Source organism: Anticarsia gemmatalis, chromosome 11 (genome assembly GCF_050436995.1).
Source record: "Anticarsia gemmatalis isolate Benzon Research Colony breed Stoneville strain chromosome 11, ilAntGemm2 primary, whole genome shotgun sequence".
NCBI lineage: Eukaryota > Metazoa > Arthropoda > Insecta > Lepidoptera > Erebidae > Anticarsia > Anticarsia gemmatalis.
In genome coordinates, this window is record NC_134755.1 from 5,218,046 (window position 1) to 5,244,552 (window position 26,507).

At 34.3% G+C, this 26,507-nt stretch overlaps 1 protein-coding gene across 1 annotated transcript; it reads right to left on the minus strand.

Moving 5' to 3' along the window:
• Positions 1-411: 411 nt before the first annotated feature.
• Men-b (NADP-dependent malic enzyme b, mitochondrial) lies at positions 412-26,149 on the minus strand. Its single transcript, XM_076119699.1, has 12 exons — positions 25,946-26,149; positions 16,778-16,952; positions 15,868-16,026; positions 14,657-14,838; positions 12,516-12,696; positions 11,490-11,618; positions 5,423-5,605; positions 4,893-5,115; positions 4,480-4,622; positions 3,934-4,104; positions 3,453-3,576; positions 412-2,588 (listed from the first exon to the last, which is right to left on the minus strand). The coding sequence occupies exons 1-12, from the start codon at positions 25,972-25,974 to the stop codon at positions 2,428-2,430; spliced, it is 1,860 nt and encodes a 619-aa protein (XP_075975814.1). The 5' UTR covers positions 25,975-26,149; the 3' UTR covers positions 412-2,427.
• Between the last annotated feature and the right edge of the window lie 358 nt (positions 26,150-26,507).

Genomic DNA, 26,507 nt, shown 5'->3' on the forward strand with positions numbered 1-26,507 from the left:
AGAAAAATAAAAAATGTTGACCGTGTATTTACTGCCAGTAGCAGTTATTCGATTGTAGTCGATTTACCACTAACGAAGACCAAAAATATTCGTAGAAATTAATTTACACGTCTAAACAATCGTCCTACATAGTACTTAATACATTTTTACAGATTGTATTTTTAATTTTAGTCAATGTACGTGGATAGGTAGATATTACGTATGCAATATACCATCAGCAAGTATTACATTACCCATTCAAAATGAAAATACAGCATAGAGTTTAGTAGGCCACACTTTTTTGTAACAGGAGAACCTTTCAAAGAACCTTGCAACATCCAATCTGCAGCTGCAACTTGTAACAGATGAACTTGCTTCCTGCGTGGTCGTTTATTATGAATGATACGTAGGATAATAATTAAAACGACAATATCTTTGGAACATGTTTAATTAGTAACATCTATAATTTTCGCTTCAACAATCGAATTAACTAGTACACAATAATGTAATCGTTATTCTCGAAAGCTGCAATACATCAACAAGGTGAAACAAATTGTAATTGACGTAATAAAACACTGTAAAACAAATTAAGCCCTGATTATTGAATATTGCTTTACTTGACCAACTTTGTATAGATGCATCAATTCCAACGTTCGGTCAACACATGTACCAACTGATAAATTTTACTATATATCGTCACAGCAAAGTAAATCACATAATATCACCAGATACGTTATGTAATAACTGATAAAACTACTTAAAATAAAAAAAAACATTGCATTTATTTCGCTCAGCGAAAAATGTCTCACTATTATTAAAATACTGAACTCAAAAATAATACTAAAACGATTTATAGTCAAATGTACAAGATTAAACTAATGCGAAATTTAACATTTTATAGTCGTACGTAGTTAACACTGGAGTTATTTGTAGCTTTGATTTATATTTCATTGTGTTCTTCGGCCACATCTTGGGTTTTGGAATCAGGTTTCAACAAACATTGATACAGAAAAGGTTGATTACAACATAAAATAAATGCTCGAAAAAATAATAATGGTCGTCAAAATAAAAAAAAAACATACTTCATCGAAAATATTCAAATGGTGGCACTAATTACATTTCCACAATAGTTTCTAGACATTCTAACCGAATACTTTCTAAATGTCTTTATAATATTCACGTTAATATTTTTCCTTTTTAATGCTTAAAATATATTATAATGATGTGAAATGCATATTAAATAGATGACCTGCATTTTAATGCGGTGACTAGACTTTTTCTTAACTTTCATCCCGTATATTACAGTATACATAATTGTAATTATTTCAAATATTCACAACGTTTAAGTAGGTACGTTTCGTTCTGTTAAAAATCATTTACAACTTAAAAATAATGTTAGTGAAAAAAATTATGGTACTAAATAAATAACTCGCCGCACGACAAATTAAATTTCAGTTGTATGTAAATAAATCTTTAGTTTTTAATTTCGTAGAATACAATATTTTGGTATTGTGATTCAATTAATCCGGAACTATGTGCAAAAGAAATTCTATTGACATCGAACATTGAATAATCTGAAATGAAACCGTGCCTAACATTTAGTGAGCAAAGCTAAAATAACATTAAAAGGCCACCGTAATTATTATTTCACACTGAAGACGATAACATTGTTATAACATTAAAATGCTCTACTACCCTCTACTTGCACATACACATTATGACAGTCGAAACACTACATGAAATGGGATAAGTCCAGCTACTCAACGATTTGTTATCAACAAGTATAGAAATACTGGTTACAATACAAGTATGCATGCAAGACACTTCCGATTTGATTAAAGAAGTGATTTTTGTAGAAAAATACTTCATATCTGACAGGCAGAGAAAGGGATGAGATTTTTTTGTAGAAATACTATGTCGAAATACTTTAACATTTTAAATATATCTACGAAAAGCTATAACTACTGAAGAAACATACTAAAATTCTAATAATACACGAGATTCGAGTAACTGGACCTTAAACCTAACTGCCATTACATTTTTCTAATTTGAAACAGATAATAAATACATATTATTAGGTATATAAGGAGGTATAAAATACTTTGTGTAATTATTGTAACAGTAATAATAAGTGGACAACATGAACACTCCCATTTAAAATGTAAAGGCGTTGTGCACTGTACGCGTCTTTATTGCATTGTTTACCAACATTCCAAAATGAACGTTTGATTTTTAAATTAACTTATGCGTTGTGGTTGCCAATCGTAAAAATTGTTGAGTTAGATGGCTGATTTAGTATCCCATTTAATTTGAATTAGTATTTCAAGTTACGGGTTAGTTGAACAGATGTTATCGAAATCGTTTTGTGACTAAAATTTTGTCCTGTATTTAAACGATTGACACCAACACACTTTTCCTTTGACACATAAACATAAAACTAATACTGATTTAGATGTTCTTGGGTACTGGTTGAATGGGTCTGACGTTGAATTTCTCCTCAGGTTTCCAATCCCAGACCACAGGCATGGAGCTCTCGTAGTAATAGCTGTACATTTGGTTGTGTACGTGTTTCTTCAGATCTTTAGGTTCAGGGTATACTGAAGCCAAACCTGGAAAAAATAAATAAGTCACTTAAGAAGATGCTTGCTGGAAATTACGCAGAGGATGATCATCTAGTAACGGGCTATACTTACTAGATACATATTTACGTCTAGCAATGTTGGATTACTTCCTACCTATATAAAACTATTAAAACACTACATAATATGTAAATTTTACAACATTTTTACCTATTTCACTAACTCAATACCGTATCTAAAAACCAAAATAATCTAATGCAGTTAAGTGGTGAGAGCGAATAAAAGAAGACTAACAAAATGAAAATCTCTGATATACTGAAAAGTAACAACTGAGAAATATATGGAATCTATCAGATAAAAATTCGCTGTATAAAGTACTCGCATTCATCGAGCATAGATGGTCAGATGTGTAAATGCAAATTATAAATGAAAAAATAAAACTAAAGAACAAAATGTATACTAAAAATAAAATAACTGACATCCGATTAACATTTTACCGCCCGCTCCCGCATTCAGACATGACGCATTTAGTTTTGAAGCAAGATCTATAATAAATAATAACAATAAACAAAAGAGAAAGGCTATCAGTGAAACAGGGAACGCTCGCAATACCGTGGGTACTACGATTGGTTTATACTAATACCAACATTCTTAAGTGCATACTGTGCTGTTTGCGAAGGCGAAATTGGTTTTCTTTTGCTACTACATTTTCATTCTTCGATTCAGAACTAACCAAGGAAGTTTGTTCTGGACTGCGTTCCCAATGATATGTTATTTTGAGAGGAGTTCGTACGCATTTCATATGCCTACGTTAATTCTGATAAGTATATGAAAAGAAAAATAGTTTACATCGAAAACTATTCATACACTATAACGAAGTTATAACGAACATACCTTCATCGTAAGCCATTTTGGCGACTTCGATAGCGATGGCGACCGACACCTCTTTGAGTTCAGCCAATGATGGGTAGATGCGGCCGATGGCAAGATCCTCTTCACTTACGTAGTGAGCTAAAGTCTGTAAGGACAAAACACATTTATGATAGATCGATCAAGTATTATGTTTGTTACACATAAATTACTGCACTTAGCACAATTTTTTCGCTAAGTGCTATTGGTCTTTTCAAGTTTTCCCTGAGTTTGGTAACGTGTCAGTAGGCTCGCTCCCTATTACATGGGACTAACGATGTTTTTGGCGAAACGTATTTCATACACCTTAGCCTACAGCTTCAGGTATAATAAACGTGATATTATTTTTGTAGGTATATCGTGGATTTATGGTAACCCATTTCAATAACTATACCTCAAACGCATCATCATCATTTTCTGTGTGAAAGCGAATGTAAAAATACTTGAAAATAAGAAATAAACTTACCCTAGCGGCAGTCAAGAACATAGTCTCGGGTATATGATGCGTGGCTGTTGCGATGACGCCGAGCGCGACGCCGGGGAAAATGTACGAATTGTTGCCTTGTCCCGTGTGGTACTCCTTACCGTTGTACTTTACAGGCGGGAAGGGGGAGCCGGACGCGAAGATACAGCGGCCCTAGAATATTATAAAAAAGAGGATCAGATACTGCTCAAACATTGGACGCTAAGCTAGTTTCTGCTGTGGGTTTAAAGTTTAACGTACGGAACGCAAGACCTATCGCAGCATGATCAAGTAAAACTGTATACAAAGCTTTAGAGATCTTTACCGACTGACCCTGCTGTCCAACTCATAAGCAATATTTGGCTGTTTAAACAATACGTTAAGTCTTAATGCGTTACATAAAAACGAAATTATCCAGTTTAAACGGGCAAGAAATATATACTAATAATACGGTATTTACACCTACATACATACTAAGGATTATAATGTATTTTCTGGCCATTTTTAAAATGGTAGCACTAAAGCAGTTGATTTATAACAGAAACTCACCTCAGTATGATCATAGGCATCCTGCGCCGTGCACTCGGCTTTGCTGGTGGGGTTAGAGAGAGCGAAGATAACAGGCCGCTCCGTGTTCTGGGCCATTTGCTTCAGAACGTTCGTGGTGAACGCGCCGCCCACTGTCGAGCAACCTAGACAACAAAATAAACATTGTTTAAATTTCATCAATAGGTAAACTGGATTAACCACGTAAAATTCAATGATTAATACCGAAATTGAGTGCTAGGTTCAATTATTATTTTTTCGACATAACCAGAACGTTACTAACGCTCTATATGAAAGGTCTTTCCAATTGCTAGTAAAGCTTGCATTAGTTCGTCAGTATTATTGATGTGCCTCGATGTACTTCTACACCAATCTTACCACATAACTAATCGTATTATTTCATTAATTTAACTTACCAATAAGACAACTGGGCTTAATCTTAGCAACGCAGGCTTCGAAATCCTTCTCAGGTTCGATGTTCTTTCCAAACACTTTAGCGTGTTCGGGCACTCCGCCCTCACGCCTCGTGGACAATAGACCGTCAACGTCGAACATGTACACTCGCTCTTGCGCCTGCTTCTCTGATAGACCTTCGGCTACCATGGCGGCTACTGTCAGGTTCGCGATACCGTTGGCGGCCTGAAAATATTTGAATAAATGTTAACATTATATGCATGCAGGTTAAGAGAACTGACTATGGACTTCATTTACGTAAGGTTTCAGTTTGGCATGTAAGACGAGGGTTCGACTTCAGATATTCAGCGCCTTCATTTAACAATCCGTAAACAATTCCACTTGATACAGTAAATCTTATTTAGGTATTTCATTTTGTTTAATGAGAGAATCGTTATGAAGACTAGTATTTTAAAAGAAAAGAAATTTATATGAATTTCCTTGATTCAAATATTATGCAGATATAAATAAGGAAAGCAAGTGTATTACTTACAGATCCAGCGCCAAGGAACAAATAGATGTTTTCACTAAGCTTCCTCTTGGTGACTCTGACGGCGGCCATGAGACCAGCGACGGCGACACTAGCGGTACCTTGGATGTCATCATTGAACGTGCAATATTTGTTCCTGTACTTCTTCAGCAAACGACCGGCGTTGATCAGCGCAAAGTCCTCAAACTGTAGACAATAACACGTAAGTAATTAATAATTGGGTACATTTTGTAAGAGCTTATATCTTAATCATTCAAAATAGCACAGTGCGTATAAGTTTCACGTATGTATACGTACACTCTGCACTCAATATACGTAAACATTTAAATGCGTGTTCGTAAACATATTTTTAAGATCTATGTTGCTTGTTTTTTAACCGAAACGTTTGCTTAACCTTCGAAATCAAAGAATATTTTATGTTTAATTTGTAACAGTCAATACAATATCGAAAAATAAACGAAAATGAACTGAGAATGACTGAAAAAGTTATGCATTTATGCCAAACTGTGATAAAGAAATTAATATTAAATAAATTGGTATACACAAATCCTTCAAATCCTTAATACATATAGATAGACAAGTTCTAGCATAAAAGATTAAGCATGTTATAAAGTAGTTAATCCCTACAATGTTTATGAAGCAATTCATTTCTAGATAAAAACAATTTTAGTTGAAAGGCCGTGTCCATTAGAGTCATTAAACGTAATTATACAATGTAAATTCAAGGTAAAATATGTCACTAAGCTTAATTGATAACACTATCCACTATCCTTGGATAGTACCTATGTAAAATGCAAAATAAGAACTGCAGTAATATAATTAATTCGTTCATGTCAATATTAACTATAATACCGTTTACAATGTTCTTATTAAAATTCAATGTCATATTTACACAGCATAGCAACATTATGCCCACTTTTCTTGACTTTAAAAATGCTTGTCTGTAAATTATTGAGAATGCAAGGTTTCATCACAATTTGGGCTTGCCTAAAAGTCCTTTAATTTAACACATTTCCTTTAACTTGCACTTAATTCACGTAGTGGACTTAAGGCTATTCCCTCCTCAGATCGGGAGGAAACTCTTGCTCGGCAATGAGGAAGTCATGGCTTAAAAAAATCAAAGTCTTTAATATTGACTTCAAAAAGTTAAAATCTAGCTTTACTATTCAATAAACCCCAGCTTACATCAGCTTTATAAGTCAAATTCCGACAAGTTTGCAAACAGTTTTGTAATAAGGTCAGTAATATCTTAGGAATTCACGAACAGGGGTCTAGAAACTATGTATAGGTACGTCCCAAACAAATCTCGCTTCAACGTTAGTGTAAGTTTGCTGAACTGGCAAAATGCCAAGCACCTAGCTTAATGGCCCCCCGCGTCGCAGGTATACTATCTACGTAGTACTTTAATGTGTATAGCTTCGAAGTTAGTCGGGAAACAGGTAATTAGGCGATACGAGAAGGTCTCAGTTGTCTGAGCGGTAATTTATGCGCCTTTGGTTCTATTGCTATGTCGAAGAAAGTAGTATTGGAATTCCTGATGTTTGTAAGACTAAAGTATTCGCAGCATATATCTACACAGATTTTATTATAGTGCCCTGACACAGTCATTACGTTTGCTCGCGTTTTATGGGACTAGAGTATGTCAACTTAATCTCAATAATATGTACCTAATCACAAAAAATACGATACTAAAATTCAAAGCATTAAAATATCACAACTACGAGGACAACAATATTTCCCATAAGCGTACTAAAACAATGTTTTAAAATAGTGTATTGTATAATCTATTAGCAACGCGTTTACCACAAACAGTTAAATTGCGTAATCACTAGTAGTAAAACCACCTATGACTAATACGAATCAAGCAACATACCCGCAAACGGATGGAGTTCGTTTTTATATTCGTTTTACCGGGAATTACCAGCTTATGAATCATGATTATTTCTGACCCGATTTATAACTTAAAGCTCCCAGATTTATCCCATTTGCATGAGTTTGATCACGTAGGTGTAATGTTCATTTAATTATACGCTCAGAATTTTCCTTATGCGGTCAACGGTATTTTACGTTTGACAAATTTAGATATTTATTCAATGAAAACTTGTTACGATTACGTCAATATCCATAAATAAAAATGCGAATTTATAAATAGCTATAGCTGTCGAATTATAATACAAATGTGTTTTATCGACAAGTTTATTTTACACAAGTTTTTCCTTATGTGTGGTACATTGTCTACAAGCTGTGTACGAAATGTTTCAACGTGAGTGGCTAAGAAACAATCCAATATAACAATATGAGACGTCGAGATGCGAGACTAACAGACAATACCCGTTTTAACCATAGAAATAGAAAAAAGAATAGAAATTTCAAACAAATTACATGCTCATATAAAAAGCAGCTGATATATTTTCATTGAGTACTTGAAACGAAGCCGTACCTAGTACTCATAGTGACGTCAGACGGCGTTCTTACGTCACCGCGCGCCTCCAACCTGCTATGTACTTATGTCACTTGATTAATTGTTACAATATTATGTAAGCGGTGCGTCATATAACAATTACTTTGGTTTCTTTTCATTTGGAAATTGGTGAAATTGACGTAGTTCTTTCTTCTCTGTTTAGGGAGTTCAGTATACGAAAGCAGAGAAAGGGATTATTATTCAAAGTCTAATGCCAGACAAAGGCTTTTTGTTCCTGATTAATTTAAATCATCTTACTGCAAAATTGTCTGATAGTCTGACCGCAGATCCAAAACAAAAACAATCTAAAGAAGCTATTGAAAACATCGCACGACATCTTAAAAGTTCAAAAGGTTTATATGCTAGTCAAAACAAACGTTGAGATGCAATTGAGAACCAAATAAAATTGTCTCATACTTCAAAATGTAGAATAATTCAAATATTTTACTACATATTGTCTTAACTCTTCATAACAAAGAACTACTACATTATTCACTCCTACACAGAATAATTCTTCGACCGTTTTACCATATTATGACATAAACACGTGTATCAAATTAGCAACAGCAATATCGTGGAATACTTTATCTATACACTTAAGACAAACGTGCTTTGAGTAATCGAAATCACACCTCAGTGCGTCAATCGACTGATTTCCGTTGATAAAATATACGAGATAAAACTGTCTGCGACCACAAAAATATACTATTAATAAATACAGCATTTTCTTTTAGCAAAAAATAAATATTATTTTTAAAAAAAGTAGCTACTGGAAAATATAACAACTGACTCATAATTATATAATTATTAACTATGTTCTTTCAAAACAGAAAGTAAAAAGATTTCATCCATTCTTTCGTTTTAAGAGTGACGCAATCATGTAACTGAAGTTTAATTTGTTTCAAAGTCTCAATACCAGAGTCCTTTAGAGCCTTTCATTAAAAATGTTCGTAATTTTTACGAGCTTTTTTCCTTTTGAAATACGAGTCTATTTTTGTTTTTTAATTTAAATTTTTGTCTTAAATGTATTTAATTAAATCCGGCCGGCTTTTGATTTCCTGCAAGATATTAACTTAGAAGCAACTCATATAAGCATACATACTCAACGTTTCAATACAATAGAAAAAAAGAGTTTTAAGTTATATAAATGAATGAAGGAAAACTAGAATACATCTCGCAATGATGATGCTCTTCGACCTATTTCAGTCATGGCGACCACTTCAACTCCTAAATTTTCTGACGTTAATGTATCTAGTAAAATACTATTAAAAAAGAAACATCTCATCTAAGTCCAAAGAAACGATTCGTAACGTTTTACATCGACCTTGGCATTCAAACGAATAGAATACTAATTCACAGCTGTTCATTCAAAACAAACTATCGATTCTATAAATAAGTAATGGCGTGAAAATATCGAGTGGGTTAAATCCCAAGATAACGATTACGATTTATCGATTTCTTATCGATGGTGTAATCACTTGTAACGCTTATCTGTCATTGTCGAAAATCGATCATGTGTTTTGATGATAACAATCGGATATGACCATGATGAGTAATACGCAGCGTGATCTTTAGGGTATTAAGAAGTAAGAAGGATACTGATTCTTAACTTCGATCATGCGACTGGATGTCATGATTTTCCTTTATGATAAAAAGTGCTTAACTAAACAGTACGGTACGGATGTCATATGACCTAATAGCATTACATATCGTCTATATAAATGCATTGTGTGTTCACTGTACATTTTTTTTTATTTATCTAAATTGAATTGCTCTCGTGTCGCGGAAACTTTTACAAACAACGAACACAAAGTACAACCAGACACTATTTATGGACGGCACAAGTAATCTTCCCGTGTGGGAATCTAACCCACGACCTCCCTCTACCATTGTGCTACTTGGGTGGTTAACCATGCTACTTGGGTGGTTAACCACTGCGACAAGGAAGCAGTCAAACACTTATTCAAATGACTTAAACAAAAAACAATTCTCAATAACAGACAATAACATAGTGTAAAATGTATACGAGTTAATAACAATAAACAAATAAATAATAAATCAATGTCTGCCCATTTTTAAATACAAATAATCACCTATTTACGCAAATGCGATAAGATAGCGTATTACATCAATAGGTATTTTACTGTTGTATAACATCTGCATTAAAAAACCAACAGACGCCAATAAAAAGATAAGGAAGATAAACAATAACGAATGATAACAAACATTAGGTACTTTATTATTAGGAAATAATTACTGCATAATAGCATATGAGTCCGGAAAAAGATAACATTAAATCAGAATACTTTAAAAATGCATAGTAAAGTAATCCAATCAATAACTTCTACTACATCAGTAATACTACGTATTCTTCGTAAAATTAAAAAAGCAACGAATAGTCGAAGAAACTTATATACGTTATAGCTTCGCAAAGAGTCCCTACATCTAAACTGCAGTTGCTAGCTGTTTCACGAATGGATACAGTAGCAGTAATGGATTAAATTATTACAACGGAAAACCCCGTTCTCTTATCAGTAGATAAAAAAAACCTGTGTCTGTTACTTCTACAGAGAATAGGCTTATTTTATGGTAAATAAATTTATTCCATTACTGTATGACTGCTCGGTAAGAGGCTAGGCGAAACGGCCAAATATGTTAGTTGGACATATTGCATCCCTTCAAGTACTGCGTTAAAGGACTCCTTTGTTAGACAAAGAAATTATTGATTCATTTATAACTTCAAAAAGTCAGTGGTGTGTTGCCTTGCGTTTGATTTTTTGACATTATGATTATGATTTTTAAAAATGAAAATTAACTAATCCTCAAATCAAGTAGGTAAGGTATACGTAATCCGCAACGCATTGACCACGCAATAACCAAATGTACGTACACCATATACGTCACGAATGCGCATTATCATTCATTAGCACGTTAATCTTCAAGTTATATTTATCCGTTGCCATACGGAGGACGTTACGTGTACGGTACTCATTATGATACCGTGACATGTTCATTTAGTCATAGTAAATACTTGAACAAAAATATTTCTCAGAATATTGTTTGGTAAATATGATTTTGACATAGATATGATAGGCTTGGTAAATTATTACGATTAAGATTCATTCATTACGATGTAATTGAGGAAATTATATATGAATCATTACATTAAAATACAATTGTCGAATTTTGTTAGATTTGTAGTCCTTCTTCGGATTCATTCGGTGGTTTCAATATGACTAAGGTGGTGTGGAGCCCCAGAGAGCTCAGGGGGTCTCAGGACACATTTTTTTAGTATGTTTTGTAGTTTAGAGGGCCCTAGTTTATATTATGCATCCAGGGCCCCAGACTCTCTAGCTACTTCACTGTTCTTATAAGAAATAAACCTGGTGTAATGACAATAAGATCACAAAACGAAGATTCGAAAAACCGACTTTATGCATGACGTGTTTGTTACCGCAAATATATACGCACGTACTAAAACGTGCTACACGTTTTATCTGTCATTCGTTCTGCTCCTAATACTAGCGTATATTGGTTAGTAGTAGTATCGCATTCGCACAAGTATCTTAATACATGAGTAAATAAACATGAAATTAGCTTGAAACTCACCTGTAATAGAGTATTCTGTCCGTATCTCTGTACGCAAGCCTCCATAAACTCGTCAATGAAATCATCGTACTCCTTTCCTCTAGCGCGCTTCTGTCGCAGACCAATATACAATGGGTCTTCCAGAAGATCCTGAAAAATGCACCTTGTTAATCAAACAGCAAGGTCTAAAATCAAATGATGTAGGAAATTGTCTAAAAATGTTCACACTTTGTTTACATGTTTTAAGTAGTAGTTTCGTGTATGTATGACGAATTGAGTTGTAGTTACAAATGGTATGTGGCATTGATTTTGCGGTTCGTTGTCGCTGTGACGTATTATTGAGTAAATACGATACGGTAATAATAAAGTAGGTTTACAGAACAAAATATTGATCTTGTAATTATCTCACTAAGTTTCTATGTACTATTTTATACTGTTGGAAATATTAATAAATCCCGTTTGTTATGGTGCGTGCAAATCCTTATCGTACGTATCTAATTGACGAGGAAAAATAGTGGAATTGATGATAATCTAATCTCTCAGTGAATGTTTCAAGGATTATCCGTAAACCCGTCCCAATGACAATGTTAAGTGGAAAATCCAGTTTTATTTCCTTAAATTAGAATCCCCTTTACTTTTATATTGGGAATACCTGTGATAGTACAATTACCTACAATAACACCCCTCCAATAGAGTTATCCTCGTTTAAAATAGCATGCAATGCAGTTACATTATAAGTCTTAATGAAAATAATAGCTTGTGACTTCATATTGCATAAAATCCAACTAATAAACCTTCCTTTGCGTTATTCGGTAGGATACATACATACATTATTTCACGCCCTTTCCCCTTAGGGATACACAGAGACCAAATAACGCTACTTGGTACGATCCCTAAGCCCTACATACTAGGATAGATAAAAGTATAAAAAGATACAAATCGTTTTTGAAGCAGTCTAATACCTAATTCGTTCATACAAATTCTTATAATCACACTCTCTGCAACCACACTGCGCGTATTAAGATAAGTTACAATGCATCATGTTACCTGATTGTCAGTGCCGACGTCCAGAGTGATGGGTAGACACTGGTGCGGCTTGATGCCGGCCAAAGCGGTGTACAATGAAAGCTTTCCTACAGGAATGCCCATGCCGTAAGCACCAAGATCACCGAGACCCAAGATTCTCTCGCCATCGGTGAATACTACAGCGCGGACGTCGGGTTCCGGCCTATAACAAAATGTATATTTGTAAATAAGATGTTCATTTAATTTTCCATACATTTTTTGGAAGATTCTTTAGATTGATGCCTCCGTGGCGCAGTGGTTTAGGTCGCCACGCCGCTACCATTGCGTCGGGGGGTTGTTGGTTCGATTCCAATTTTTTGTGCAATCCACAAATAATTGTTTCGGGTCTGGTTGTGCTTTGCATCCATTGTTTGTTGTTTGAGTCCCCACGATACAAGAGCAATAAATTCTCAGTGCAGGAGGAGTCTTTTTTAAGGAAAGTTTATCAAGCCACAGGTTAACTAATTTAGGAAAAATACTCGGAATTATCGTAGATATGAAATCGGAGAAATGTACGTCAGTGTAATGCGTCTAATATCTCGTTCTTTTTTTTTCTAAAGATTAATATTGTGCAATTATCAGTATTATTGTGTAATCTAAAATATTCTATTGCACAACATTTCATAACCTAATTTAAAAGACCGGTTTCAATTCAGTGCTGAATGGACTGGAATTGGTGGCTTCACAATCATTCATAAGACGTTAACGGTTACCAAATAAAATATTATTTCAATAGATTGTTTATTAATGAATGGATTATTCACCTTGTTTCAACGCACCCTAATAATCATATCGTCGTAATGATATCGTATCGCCTCAACCAACCCACCGTTAGTGGACGGCGAAGCGTCAACCAGCGGTCGCCTAAGCAAAATACAGGAGGCGCAACCTTAAGCCCACAAGTAAATTGCAGTAAACCTGACATTGCATAGAATAATAATGTTGTCAGGAGAGTGTAAAGCAATTATTAAATTGCTACTTTACCGAAGAAGCAAAAGATTTTCTAGTCACTTTGACTGACTAACTCCCAAACCGAAAATCTAAACACATCTTTTAAACTACACGAATAAAATCCAAAAATATACTTTCCTCAACATACATCACGTTAATACTTTAAAATCCAATATTTGGGGCACTGACTTCTGACTAACCGGCGTATCGAGAGACTAATAAAAAACAGCAGACACGATACGAACTCGTAAATACACTTGAATTACACAGCTCTTGTACGTTCATTCATCGTAAAAAGTGTTTACTATGCTAAAGTATTGAACAATTGCTCTCTACTTGCGCGAGATGATAGGAAAATGGTGCTTCAGGTAGTTTATGAGTCTGTGAAGCGGATCATATTTTATTGAGATAACGTTATTGAATTTTTTTTACACGTTTCAATATCGAAGAATAACATGCGGCACATTACGTATTACTACTTCAATATTATATGGATATAATACGAAAGCAAATATATTATATAGTAAGCTATTGAGAACTACACAGTTCGGAGAAATTCCTAATACAACCAAAAAAGATGACAACATATGGAATAAATGATAACCGAAAATCTAAATCTATTTTCAATCTGACCATAGGGATGTGTTTGGATGAACCTTCTCGAGTCAATAGATGTTCTTTCTTTGATTACATTTTGGTAGTATGAGACGTGCAACTTTAGTATTTTTCCATTACAGAACATAAATGTCGGTCAGTGCTCGAAATAGAGTACCCCATTACATCCTGTGGATGTAATAAGTGGAGTTGAAATTTATTTCACGTTAGGTCTTGCTGGTCAATTTCGTCCGAACAATTTACAGGCCGATTGTAATTATAAAAAAAGCAAGTATGAAGTACTTTCTGTCTTAATGCTTCAGGACTGGACTGCTAGGATAAAAGTTTATAAACGGTTGCGGTCTGTACACATAATACGTCGGGTAACAAATAAAGGATTTTTTTTTTTACTTTAGGCTTGACTATGCAATTTTAAAAATGACAAACAGGTAATTCAGAGGAACTCAATCTGTAAGGGAAATATTTAAACATAGGAAATATTTACAACAGAATAAATTCAACGCATAAATCATCTAATTTCCACATAGTACTAATACAAATAAGTGGATAACACTTACCAATTTTTAAGAATATTAAATATATGTCCTTTATCGTTGATGGTGATGAAGAGACCCCTAGGTCTTCTGTAGATAAGACCGAACCTCTGACACGCCAAGCCCACGGTAGGTGTGTACACAATAGGAAGGTACTTCTCAATGTTCTCCGCTAACAGCCTGAAGAACAACTTCTCATTTCTGTCCTGCAATAATTCAATTTCACTGTAAAATCGACGTTATTGCAACAGCATACAGTTAAGAATATACTACAGAGTATACTGATGAGTACTCTTTTTCAATGAATAAGGCAATTTACACAATCGTCACGCTTACGCGCATAAAAATATAACTGCATTGTTCTTTTTCAAAAGAGATTTTATTCCCCAATTGATTTAGTTAATTCAGGTAATAAAATTACAGTTATATATCGAATTCATATTATCTAGTTCAGTGAAAATGAATAAGAAAAAACCACTCAAAATAAAAAATACAATGTTTTTGATGCACGATAAAATTATAGCATGATATCTTTGGGAATCCTTTGGTTGACTGTTAAACATTTATCTTGTTTAGTAAAATTATGTAAATACATAATAGAGCAGCAAATTCTCTCTAACTGTCCCAATTACCGTAAACTTTGCACAGAAGTTAGACACATTATGTCAATGGCTGTCGAGGTAATAGCGCCCATTTATAAATTACGTTCAGCGTCAAACGTAGCAAATATACAACAAGGCTTACTACATAATTGTGAATAATGGGCATATATTATCCTGTGAATAGCTCGTAAGCCACATAACCCATTTGTATTGGTATAAACATGCTTAATACGCCCGTGTTACTCCAATTGCACACTTAATAGTTTCATGATCCAACAAACTATTTTAAGAAACTAAAATCAAGTTTATTTATTATTTATAGCGATTTCACTTCTTCAACATGCTAAAATAGTCTTCTTAGTCGACCAAATCAATAATACTCCCATTGAAATTTAAATAGGAAACCCGTTTGGTGTCAATCCTCATTTCAAGTTTAACATATTCAAGGTCCGAGTGTTAGTAATCCGTGAAAACTCTCGCTGTAAAGGATCCCTTTGACACCCATTGACCATGCAGATCCACCCACACATATTTGATGTCTAATTCCCCAGTTATCCCACCAAAATCCCTGAATCCAAACCCTTCTATAAATAGATTCACAGAATCAACGGTACCTTTATCATGTTTAGTCACCTGTAACTCGACGAGGTAGAGATATTTGTTCAGATTGTCTTCGTATCTGTCAATGGATATCCTACAAATATCCAGTTGTTCCTCCTGGGTTTTGAACTTGGCTGCTAATAGACCGTGAATGCCGAGCGCTTGGCGCTCTTCCAGCGTAAAAGCGAGACCCTAAAACAAACATAAATTAAAATGACCTTTACATATAATTACAATAAAAATTACAAGCGATCTTCTGAATATTGAAACAGTATTTTTACAAATTATTGTCTGATTGTTGGAACTTTACGCCGGCTTTCAAACGCCTGGTAGTGAAACAGACGCCGCGCGAATAATTCCATTTGTAATTCAGAGTTGATTGGCAAAACTATTAACGTCTTAACTAGATCTTGACTTGAATTTTAGTTCCAATCGAATTGGATTTAAAGACGGCGAATAATGAGTATGTTGATAGGTTTTCCTCTATACACTTCGCTCAAGAACGTCATTAAGGAAAATCAGTGGAAAACACCTACAAACCTAAATATAATCGTGACAAAACTTGTCATGTTTAGTTCCAGTTTAATCTAGATTCTTTGAACTGAAATTCTCTGAACAAAATGCATATTATTATCAGTATCACTTATCAGTGATTTATCGTTCGCAACAGCTGTTCGGAAAATTTCGACCGAAATGATTACAAACAAATAATCAGATTCCGGGCACGTGAAAGTAACGAAATGGAGCATTCCACGTAGCTATTTTCGTATATAGGCAACTAGCATCTACATTCCGATTTCCACACAAATTACTTGTGCCGTATCGAAAGCGAAAAATGCTAAATGACATGGTCTGATTTACAGATAAAATAATTTCTGCATTCAATCAATCAATCATTCTTAGTTTTAAATCTTTAATGATTTTAGCTTGTTTATAACCTTACCTTATTGAGCCGGGGATCTCTCAAATGGTCGATGCCTCTCACAACATTGGGGCAGATTATGTTGCCGGTGACTTCATGGTAGTCCCGGAACACCATCAACGATGGTTCGAGAGCGGAACTCTTGGCTAGGATAGCCGCCAACGCCCGGTGTGGGCCTACAGCGTTTGTGCAACATCTAAAACAAAAGATAAACCATAAATAAAGACTTTACGTAAAACTGAGTTTAGCTCATTGAATGGAATAAGAAATAGCGTAGTTCAAATGTGGTATTCAGTTTTTTTCCTTGATTTAGGAACTATGTAAATATTTTTTGTAAACATAAGTCTTCCTTTTCAATGTTTTTCGTCACCATTAAAGTGAGGACATATTTCTAAAATACATAAATTCGAAAAGACATTGGTGAATTGCCAAGGTTTTGAACCCCTCGACACGTAAACGAATTAATGTTTATACTTTACATTGTTTTAGCTGAATGACAGTTTCGTGAAATACGAGCAAACTCGGATTACGATATCAAGGCATGAATAACTTTTAAAGAATGCGCTTGCGCAGCTACTTTTTCCGAATCAAAGGCACCTGTAGGTATGAATGTTTATTTTCACACATCAAAATGCTTAGTTTAGTTGCACTTCAAATGGACACGGTGTGTTCGTGAAATATTACATAACATCAAAATTGAAGCTTTCCAATAACACTTCGCACAATCAGTTTTCATTAATGTCCATATATTTACATATAGAAATGTACTTAGCGATATTTAAAAATAGATATCAAAGCTAGACTAAAACTAGACAAAAATAGATCGCGTTTGAACTCAATCGGACCTAAGCCAAGTGTAATAAAAATAAATATTATTGGAACGGTTTAGCACAAAGAATATTATTGTTATGTTCTCAAGCGATTTTCGTACATGAACATAATACATTCTAATCAAACTATCGTCGCTATGCATTTTAGTAGAAATGAAGATGCCATGAACCAAAAAGGGTATGAACAATGAACATACCATGAAAGCAATTAGAAAAAACTTGAAAGTACGAATTTTGTAGGAAAAATCAACACCCTTCAGTAGAGTTCAAAGGTTTGTGTAAGCAGAGATTCTGGACCACGCTTATATAATGATCTTTTGTAAATCTGATCCTCTACCACTTGTCTACAACCGCTTCCATCTATTGTAAAGCAATGCCAAGTTTATAACGATTGCTTTTGTAGCTGCTGTCAACTCATTCAGTGACAATTAGTTTAAAACAGTGACAGTAAGTATTGAGATACAAAAGCGATCACTCTCGCGTCAATCGTTAGCATGACTCAATACTTAGTTGCAGTCTCAAGCCTGTCTATGTTTTAGAACATAAGAAAATCATCGACAAATATACATTGATTTTTATTCCAAAATTTCGATCGATTTATTAAAAAGATCATATCGCGTAAGTAAGCAAAATTGCACACTTACAATAAAAACAATATGTAATGTTGATAAGATTTTCACGAATTACCTAATGTCTAGACGTCAATAAAAAGCCGTTTTTTTATCTATCCGATTATCATCAATGTTATAAAACAATAAAATTACAACTCTGTACAAATATATACTTTTATTTCTATTTATTTTTTAATAAACCCGACTGCTAACCAAAGAAACAGGTGATCACTAAATCATGTGATGTCATTACACGGAGTAACGTCATCGGACCGTGTGACTCTATCGTTGTGACGTCATCAAATTATGGTTAACCAAAATGATCTTGAAACTTGAATATTAAACGAATATCCTAATCATACAAGAATATCACGCCTTTAACCATAGCAGACCGAGACCAGAGGACGCCACTAAGTACAATCCTTACTTATTTCCCTTGCCTCATTCACATCCATGTATCAAAATCTTATAATACAGGACTACTTGTTACGAGTACTACGCACTCATATCATAATTATTTCTGTCAATATCAAATCATTTCAATTGACAACTCTATCATCATTTACACATTTGTATTGTTTCATGTAATTCAGCAGATGTTCAAACAAATCGACTTTTGTCATACAACCGGCATTCATAAGTTTTATAGTCAAAACACATGGCCATTTACAGTAATGTATGTAGGCTATAAAATATCGCAATAATAACACATTCAATTTCTTGAAACGGTTTTCAATGTTCAGTTTCTGTTAAATGGTGGTTTACTTTGTATTACCTTTTATTGTATTCGTTTCATGCGCTATTCAGCACAATAATATAGTATTTTATATTCTCGAACAATTAGGCATTCCCTTATAGTTATTTTATCATTCACGTCCTCAGAAATAAACAATACAATAAAGAGAATAGTCGGATCCCATATTATAAGCCAAATGTCAAGAAACGGGCTAAAGGAAGACACAGTTTATGGAGACAATTTTCCGTTGTTTTAGAGCCCAATGCATCTACACTTATCCATAAACCTTTAATGGTTATTCCACTGACTCGGCAACATGATTGGCTGTAGAAACATAAAACTACTCTCAAGAGATCTTCGGATATTTCCGTGACGAAACACGAAGAGAAATTAACATACGTATTACTATCGCAAAAAATTGTAACTGATGCCAAAATCTCTAGAGTAAATAACCTCTGTCAGACTTAGTCCGGGCTGGAATTCATTTACTAACCGGACGTCTTGAGAAAGGAATTCCGCAGAGATGTCTACGGACTAAGCAGTAAGACTAACTCAATTTAAGAATTTAATAGCGAGGAAAGCAAGATAAGTAACGATATTTGCTACTTCGATGAGAAACTAACTGTAATAAGATGACCAAAATTACTCGAGCGAAATATACCTGTAACGGTAAAAGTAAACACACAGCAGCATATTAAAATCTAGGTCTCAGCTTTTATCCCAGATAATTCTGATGTCAAGTTTTGATGGAGTACTTGACAGGGAGAACAAAACAAAAACAAAGTAAGGGCCCTTGGCAAGGGTAGCTGTTATCCTTGACCTAAATATTAAATAACCCTCAGTAGAACGGTATGGTCACCAAAGGTAACAAGTAACAAACAATTTAGATGGAAATCATTCTTAAAAAACAAATGAATTTAACCCTATTCTTTGAGTCACATTTTGCAATCAGGGCGGAAAAGATATTATTGCTGTATTAAGTCGCAAAAAGCATGGCCAAGAGTATAACAACATCTTATTTCATACGCCTCTTTTGTTATCAGTTCTCAATGCCTCCTGGCATTGGCATTTAGGATTTATAATGATTAGATATAGCTCTGTAATCAAATTCAGATGCAATAATAATCTGATGATTCCTCATAATTTTATGGAATCTATTGAATCATTCAGACTTCGTGTGTTATTTCAAGTTCAAACGTTATTCTCATACTCCCATTGCTGTAAAAATGTATCAAAGCTGCCGAATTCCAGTCACGCGATTGTGTCACGGTAGGAACTAGCAATTACGAGTAAAGAATAATGCCTATTGACCTCACACTAAACAACAAAGCTAGACTCGGCCAATATTTACCAATTTACTTCATTGGACACATAAAACACACCGACAGCTAACGACAAATTTTATTACATTGAACAGAAGGATAAAATGCGCTGCAAAGTGGAAACAACGAAGCTAAATCAAATAAATTAAGAAGAAATGTTCCAGGCGAAGATTTAACGATCTCAATATAGAAAGTAATGGAATTTTCTTAGGCATTGTTTGAATGCATTCACGTGATATTTTTGTCCGATCACATGATACTTATTGGACATAACAGAGAATTATGTTGCATTTTGCGTATTTCACGTATCTGAACTTTTATATATGTATGTATAACAGGGTTCCAAGAAGGATCCGCTTTTTCATCCCGGCATGAATTTTAATGTCTTCTCACATACAAAGTACTCCGTATAAAATATTGTTTGACAGCTGGAATCAACAATTTATTCAATCATAAATTCAATTCCGTGTCTAGACAAACAAAATAATAATATATTACAATAGTGTCATTAGCACCACGACCTACGCCAATCTAAAGTTCAGTGCTATGCGAAATTGCATGCTTTGGATCTCGTGCATCGTCTTGGGTCTCTACATGACTATCGTGCCAAACCATACATTGTAACTCATACTACTACACAAGCCAAATGAATCAACTATAGGTGTGGCCAAACAATTCGAACACAACAAGATGTTTTGGAAAGCAAACTGAACGTAGACCAAATGTAGAGGATTATCGAATGACTATTCTACTAATCGGACGATTGAAGGACAATGGCCTGGCTGTCGCACTCTGCAATGCCTTCCAAACGGACCTTAAAATCGTTCGTTATGATGTAGCGAAATTGTTCGAGTTGTTGCGATACCTATATTAACTATTCTACGACAAATGAGTACGCAAATGTGTTGCAGATTTACAGAACGATGATTATTCTTTTATCCTTCACGGTCGAATGGCAATGTGCATTCCGTTGTTTCATGCCCTTGCTCATGCTGTGACATAAACTAATTAAAAACTAAACACCGACATCTACTAAGTACTCATATTTTGCTTGCTGCTTTATTATACATCAACGACACAAAGTTTTAAAAGCGTCTTCCTCCAGCGACTAATTTATTCTAGAGTATGCTTAAACACTTCGCCGTTATCGATCAGAATCGTGCCCGTGAATAATCATGTAGCTTCACCCTACTAATGTGTTGAGAGTAGCAATCCAGTGATTTAAAATAACGATTGATATTGTATTGCTATCAACGAAACTGGACATCCCTATAGCGATTACTACTACGATAAACGGACCCTTAGGAAAAAGTACCAATCATATATCCCATAATAAAGGGAAGGATAAATACTGGTTCACGTCAGCAAACCGGAGCAGCGTTATTACAGGTCAAAATACTTTGAACAAATAGCCGAACGCTGAATTGAATCTTGAAATGAAGATAAATGTTCCATTTTGCCAATTTTAGACCGGAAAAAGATTGAAATCGTTTAAAGGTATTGATCATGCTTCAGAACATTCCTTTTTACTTCGGATCAATGAATTACTACAGTTACAACGTTCATCCAGTAATTTACGCACAGTCCAATCATATACTAATGCCATAAAACAAAGCCTATTAGCTACAGCTCATTCAAATCACGTCACACACTCGATAAGAACTATAAATACGAAACCTAACTACTATAATCGTCATATTATCGGTATACTTAGATATTGGCGTGCAACAATGGTAATCGATACTGAGGAAGGTGCTCAATGTCAACGTTCAAGACTACTATTCAACGAGGCTTCTGTCCTACCGCAAATTGTTATCTGACTAGGTTATAGGCATATTCTAATCGTAGATATTTATTGTAAAAGGCACATTACATAATTTGAAGGATCGATCGGTAGTGCAGTTTGCAAGTTCTGCACACTACAACAAGTAGAGTATTGATTGACCCAAAATCATCTGATTTTGGATCCAAGTAGGACAGAACTATATAATAGGATCGAGTCATATTAAAAGCTTACTTTTAAAGACCTTTTTGGTTGAAGAACTTTTTTCCTCAAAGATGCGGACGATTTTAATGTGATTCTTGAGCTATAAATAATGTACAACGCTCATAGTTATTATTTTACGCAAAGCGGCGGTTTTGCAATGGACTGGTTTTAAATGGCAAGTGTATTATATGGAGCTCGCATGGGGCGTTGCCTACCATACTCATTCAATGTTAGCTTTACATTTACTAAATTATTTCTTAGAACGCTTAGATCATCTTGATAATTATAACGTGTACGTAAACTCTAGTTTCAAATTGCAACTTCGATCTAGCCATCACATAACAATGTAGTCCATAGTTCCTATTTTAGTTTATTTTCTAAACAAACATAAGTATCATATTTTTTTTCTCCTTAGGGCCTGTATGACAGGATGTATGGATGTGAATGAAGCAAGGCAAGTTTGTAAGGATCATACCAAGGGGCGTTCTCTGGTCTCTACCCAAAAAAGCCGTGATTTTATGTATGTTTGGGACTACGAACTTCTCGAAAAGTTATATGTTGCTCATAGCGTATGATAGCATACAGCTTCTTCTTCTTCTTTTAGTGTATAGCAAGACAGAAAGTGTTATACACTATTTTAAATTAATATTATAATTTGTTTGCCATCGACACGCTAAGAAGAAGAAGAAGCATACAGCATTGCAAATATTTGCCATAAGCAGACAAATATTCATTCACGTGCCGACGAAATGTTTGATTGCTACTGGACAGCCTCCCCTCGATCGTTTCACGTCTCTTGTAAATAAGCTCTAATCTATAGCGGCACAAACTGGATAGACACAGATTGAGCATTCTCTACGTGACGCCTCGTGAAATACAAACATCACACGCGCTACCAGGACGATGTTTTCATTCATAATTCACCCAGACACGCTAAACGGTCTAATCATTTAGTTTAAGAAACACGATATTGTAATAGGAAACTGTATCGTAGTGACAACGTCTTCGTAATATTTAGTGATAAAGCATTTCCCTTAACTATACACAGATGCTGATTCAATAGTAAAGTAATTCTTGAGCACCTATAGTAGATGAAAAGATGTAAACTCGGTAAAGAACTTCAATTTCGTATTTTCGTTATATTAAGAACTAGCTGACCCGCGCAACTTCGCTTGCGTCACATAAGAGAATCATAATTTTCCCCGTTTTTGTAACATTTTTCACTGGTACTCTGCTCCTATTAGTCGTAGCGTGATGATATATAGCCTATAGCCTTCCTCGATAAATGGGCTATCTAACACTGAAAGAATTTTTCAAATCGGACCAGTAGTTCCCGAGATTAGCGCGTTCAAACAAACAAACAAACAAACAAACTCTTCAGCTTTATAATATTAGTATATAATATTAGTATAGATTACGACGCACCTGACCACCTGGTTAAAGAAGCACGGAATAAAGAGAATTCATATTCTGGAGCGGATTTGATACAGTTAAAATACGTCAACGTCGGCTATGTATTTATTACAGGTACCTAGGTACCGCAATCTATCATCAACAAAGCTAGCCAAATGGCTATACGTGGGGAACACCTGAAACTGGGCCATTACGTACTTCTATACAATGACATCGTGAGCAACGTGAACATGTATAATTAAAGTAGATACGTGAAGAGTGACTGATGGCGATTTATTACTGCATAAGGATGCTAAAAATGCATCCTCTATCAACTGCCCCACTACACAACTCAATGAAAAATCGTCTATAGCAACACTGTCAATGGCATGTAGGCGAAACTATCTAAATTTATCTTCACTGTGAGGTAATTCACGTAATTACCACGCCCACCAGTCTGCTACCAACATGTGTACATTTACTTTTAAAATAACAATACAAACACTGAGAAACTACAACTTTTTTTATATGTCTATCCAAAATCTGAGGATTATAAATAAAATATGATGTGATACAATATTACATTTCATGAAAGAATATGAAAGAACATTGACATTGGCTGACATTAACAAGCATGAAATAATTTTAAACTGGGAACAGCTTCAACATATTTTAGCCTGATTAACAAATATGAATTACATTATTAGATTTCAAACAGGAAATTTATCTTTGGCTGTTGCCATGCCAAACCAGTTATTTGTGACTAGGATTTGTATATTCCTACACATAATCAAGTATCCAAACAGTGACTGATTTCTGTACAGATGCTTATCAAGAGACAACTCAGCTATCAGACAGAGTGATTAATTAGGGGTGAAAAAACCTGTTTTGACTTTATCAATCAGTCTACAGCAGCAGGTACGTCTTGTTGGTAAATAACAACAGAATAATAGCTTTTAGTTGAAAAATATTTTGTTATTCTGGCAATCCACTAACAGTATTTTAAGGCACATTGCAACTGTGCCAACTCACATTATAATGGGACAGACTAAAAATAGTAAGTACTTGTAATTTTCTGAAGAATACTGCTAACTGCAGAGTATGGGATGTTTAGAAAATAATAATGTTTTGAAATAAATGCTAGAACAATGGCATTCCTGACTATTACTGCAAGCAAATAAAAAATACAGTATGTTAGCAACTTATCAGCAAAAAAAAAACAACAGACTAGTACATATTTATTGTCTAATTCACATAAGCATCACTGTTCCTGAATGAAACATTCAAGCATTGCATTATAAAATCCACACAAAATGTGAAAGAGCTTTTTCTTAATATTTATCAAGCTAATACACTTCACAAGTTATAATTCCTTAGTTATGTGTAAGTAAACACTTGATTATTAAAATATGAACATTTCAACTGAAGTGTACTTCAGATAATAGTATGCTGATTTTAATAGTTATTCAATTATAACAATACTGCAATCTGGTGCAGATAGTGACTATTTAATCAATAATAACATCTGCACTGGGAAAATATGTCATGGACTATGTTTTCATTCATCTTTCATAAAAAAAGCTGTGTGTTATAGAGCAATGGTGTTTTTATACTATCTGATAAGTTTATTACTGGATTTATATTTGTAAACCAAAATTACAAATATAAATTATGATTAACTGCTAAACAAATGGAAGTTTGTGACCCACACAGTTAAATTTAAAGGAATTTTACATATTTTAGTAAGCTTATAATAAGATTCAAATGTCTGTGAAATTTTATAATGCTGTATTAAATAATATATTCTCAACAGTAAAGTTTGGTGTGACGAATATTTTATTAACGTTTTGGGACTAGAAGTGCATTTAAAAAAAGGCTAATATTTTATTTTTCCGCACACATCGGAGTTACCGGAGTTACCGTTACAACGCGATTACGCCAATAATACAGTATCGCGAATTTAAAATAAGTCACGCGGATAGGTACGCCAGTATTTATAATGAAAAGACAGGTATGCCACAAAGCGGGGAGACCTTGAGGTGATCGCGGCAACGACGAGACACTTCCTGGATGAGAAAACGATCGAAAATCGAAAACGAACACGAAAGCCGCAAGAACAATCTTGCGGCTTCCGGAGCTTTACAATTTTTAAAAACACTATACATATTTTTTCTTAATGAAACAGTTTACTAAACTGGCATAGACAGAACTATTTTATTACTATGTTACTCACATTTTGTATTTAGATTCGATATAAAAAAAACAGCTGTCACGTTATGTAAACTCCAAAAATAAATGAAAAGGTACTCACAATAACGATCGGGACGCGGTGGAAAACATTTCAAAAAATATTTCTCATCTACACAACTGAAACCTTTAGGAAACCGCACCGCTTTTGTGTAAGTGTAATTACTGAATATTATTTTAATTTTTATATAATTTTAGTAACGCCCTCCATCCATGTGGCAGTGATTTGACTGATTCAAGCTAGAGCTGTACGAATATTACTAAACATAATTTGTGATAAAATTGTGACATCATACTAAGCTGAACTTGACTCACAGCTAGCTTCACGCTATTGATTCTAACTCACAAGAGATTTGAGAAAATGAAAAAGTAGGTACCTACGTAATTTATTGGCAGATAATCACTTTTTTTTTTACAATCATTTAAATTTCAAATACAGTTTTATCATTTGTATTATTATTGAACTTGAAACTAATAATAAAAATAAAAATCTCCATCATCTGTCGCCTTTAAAGAGATACTTTAATTTAAATGTATTTTTGAGCAAGGTGCAAAACTGTGCGTGTCTTTTAAGCTTGCATTAAAGTCCAATTTTTACCGTTTTAGTCGACTAATCAAGAAAGAAG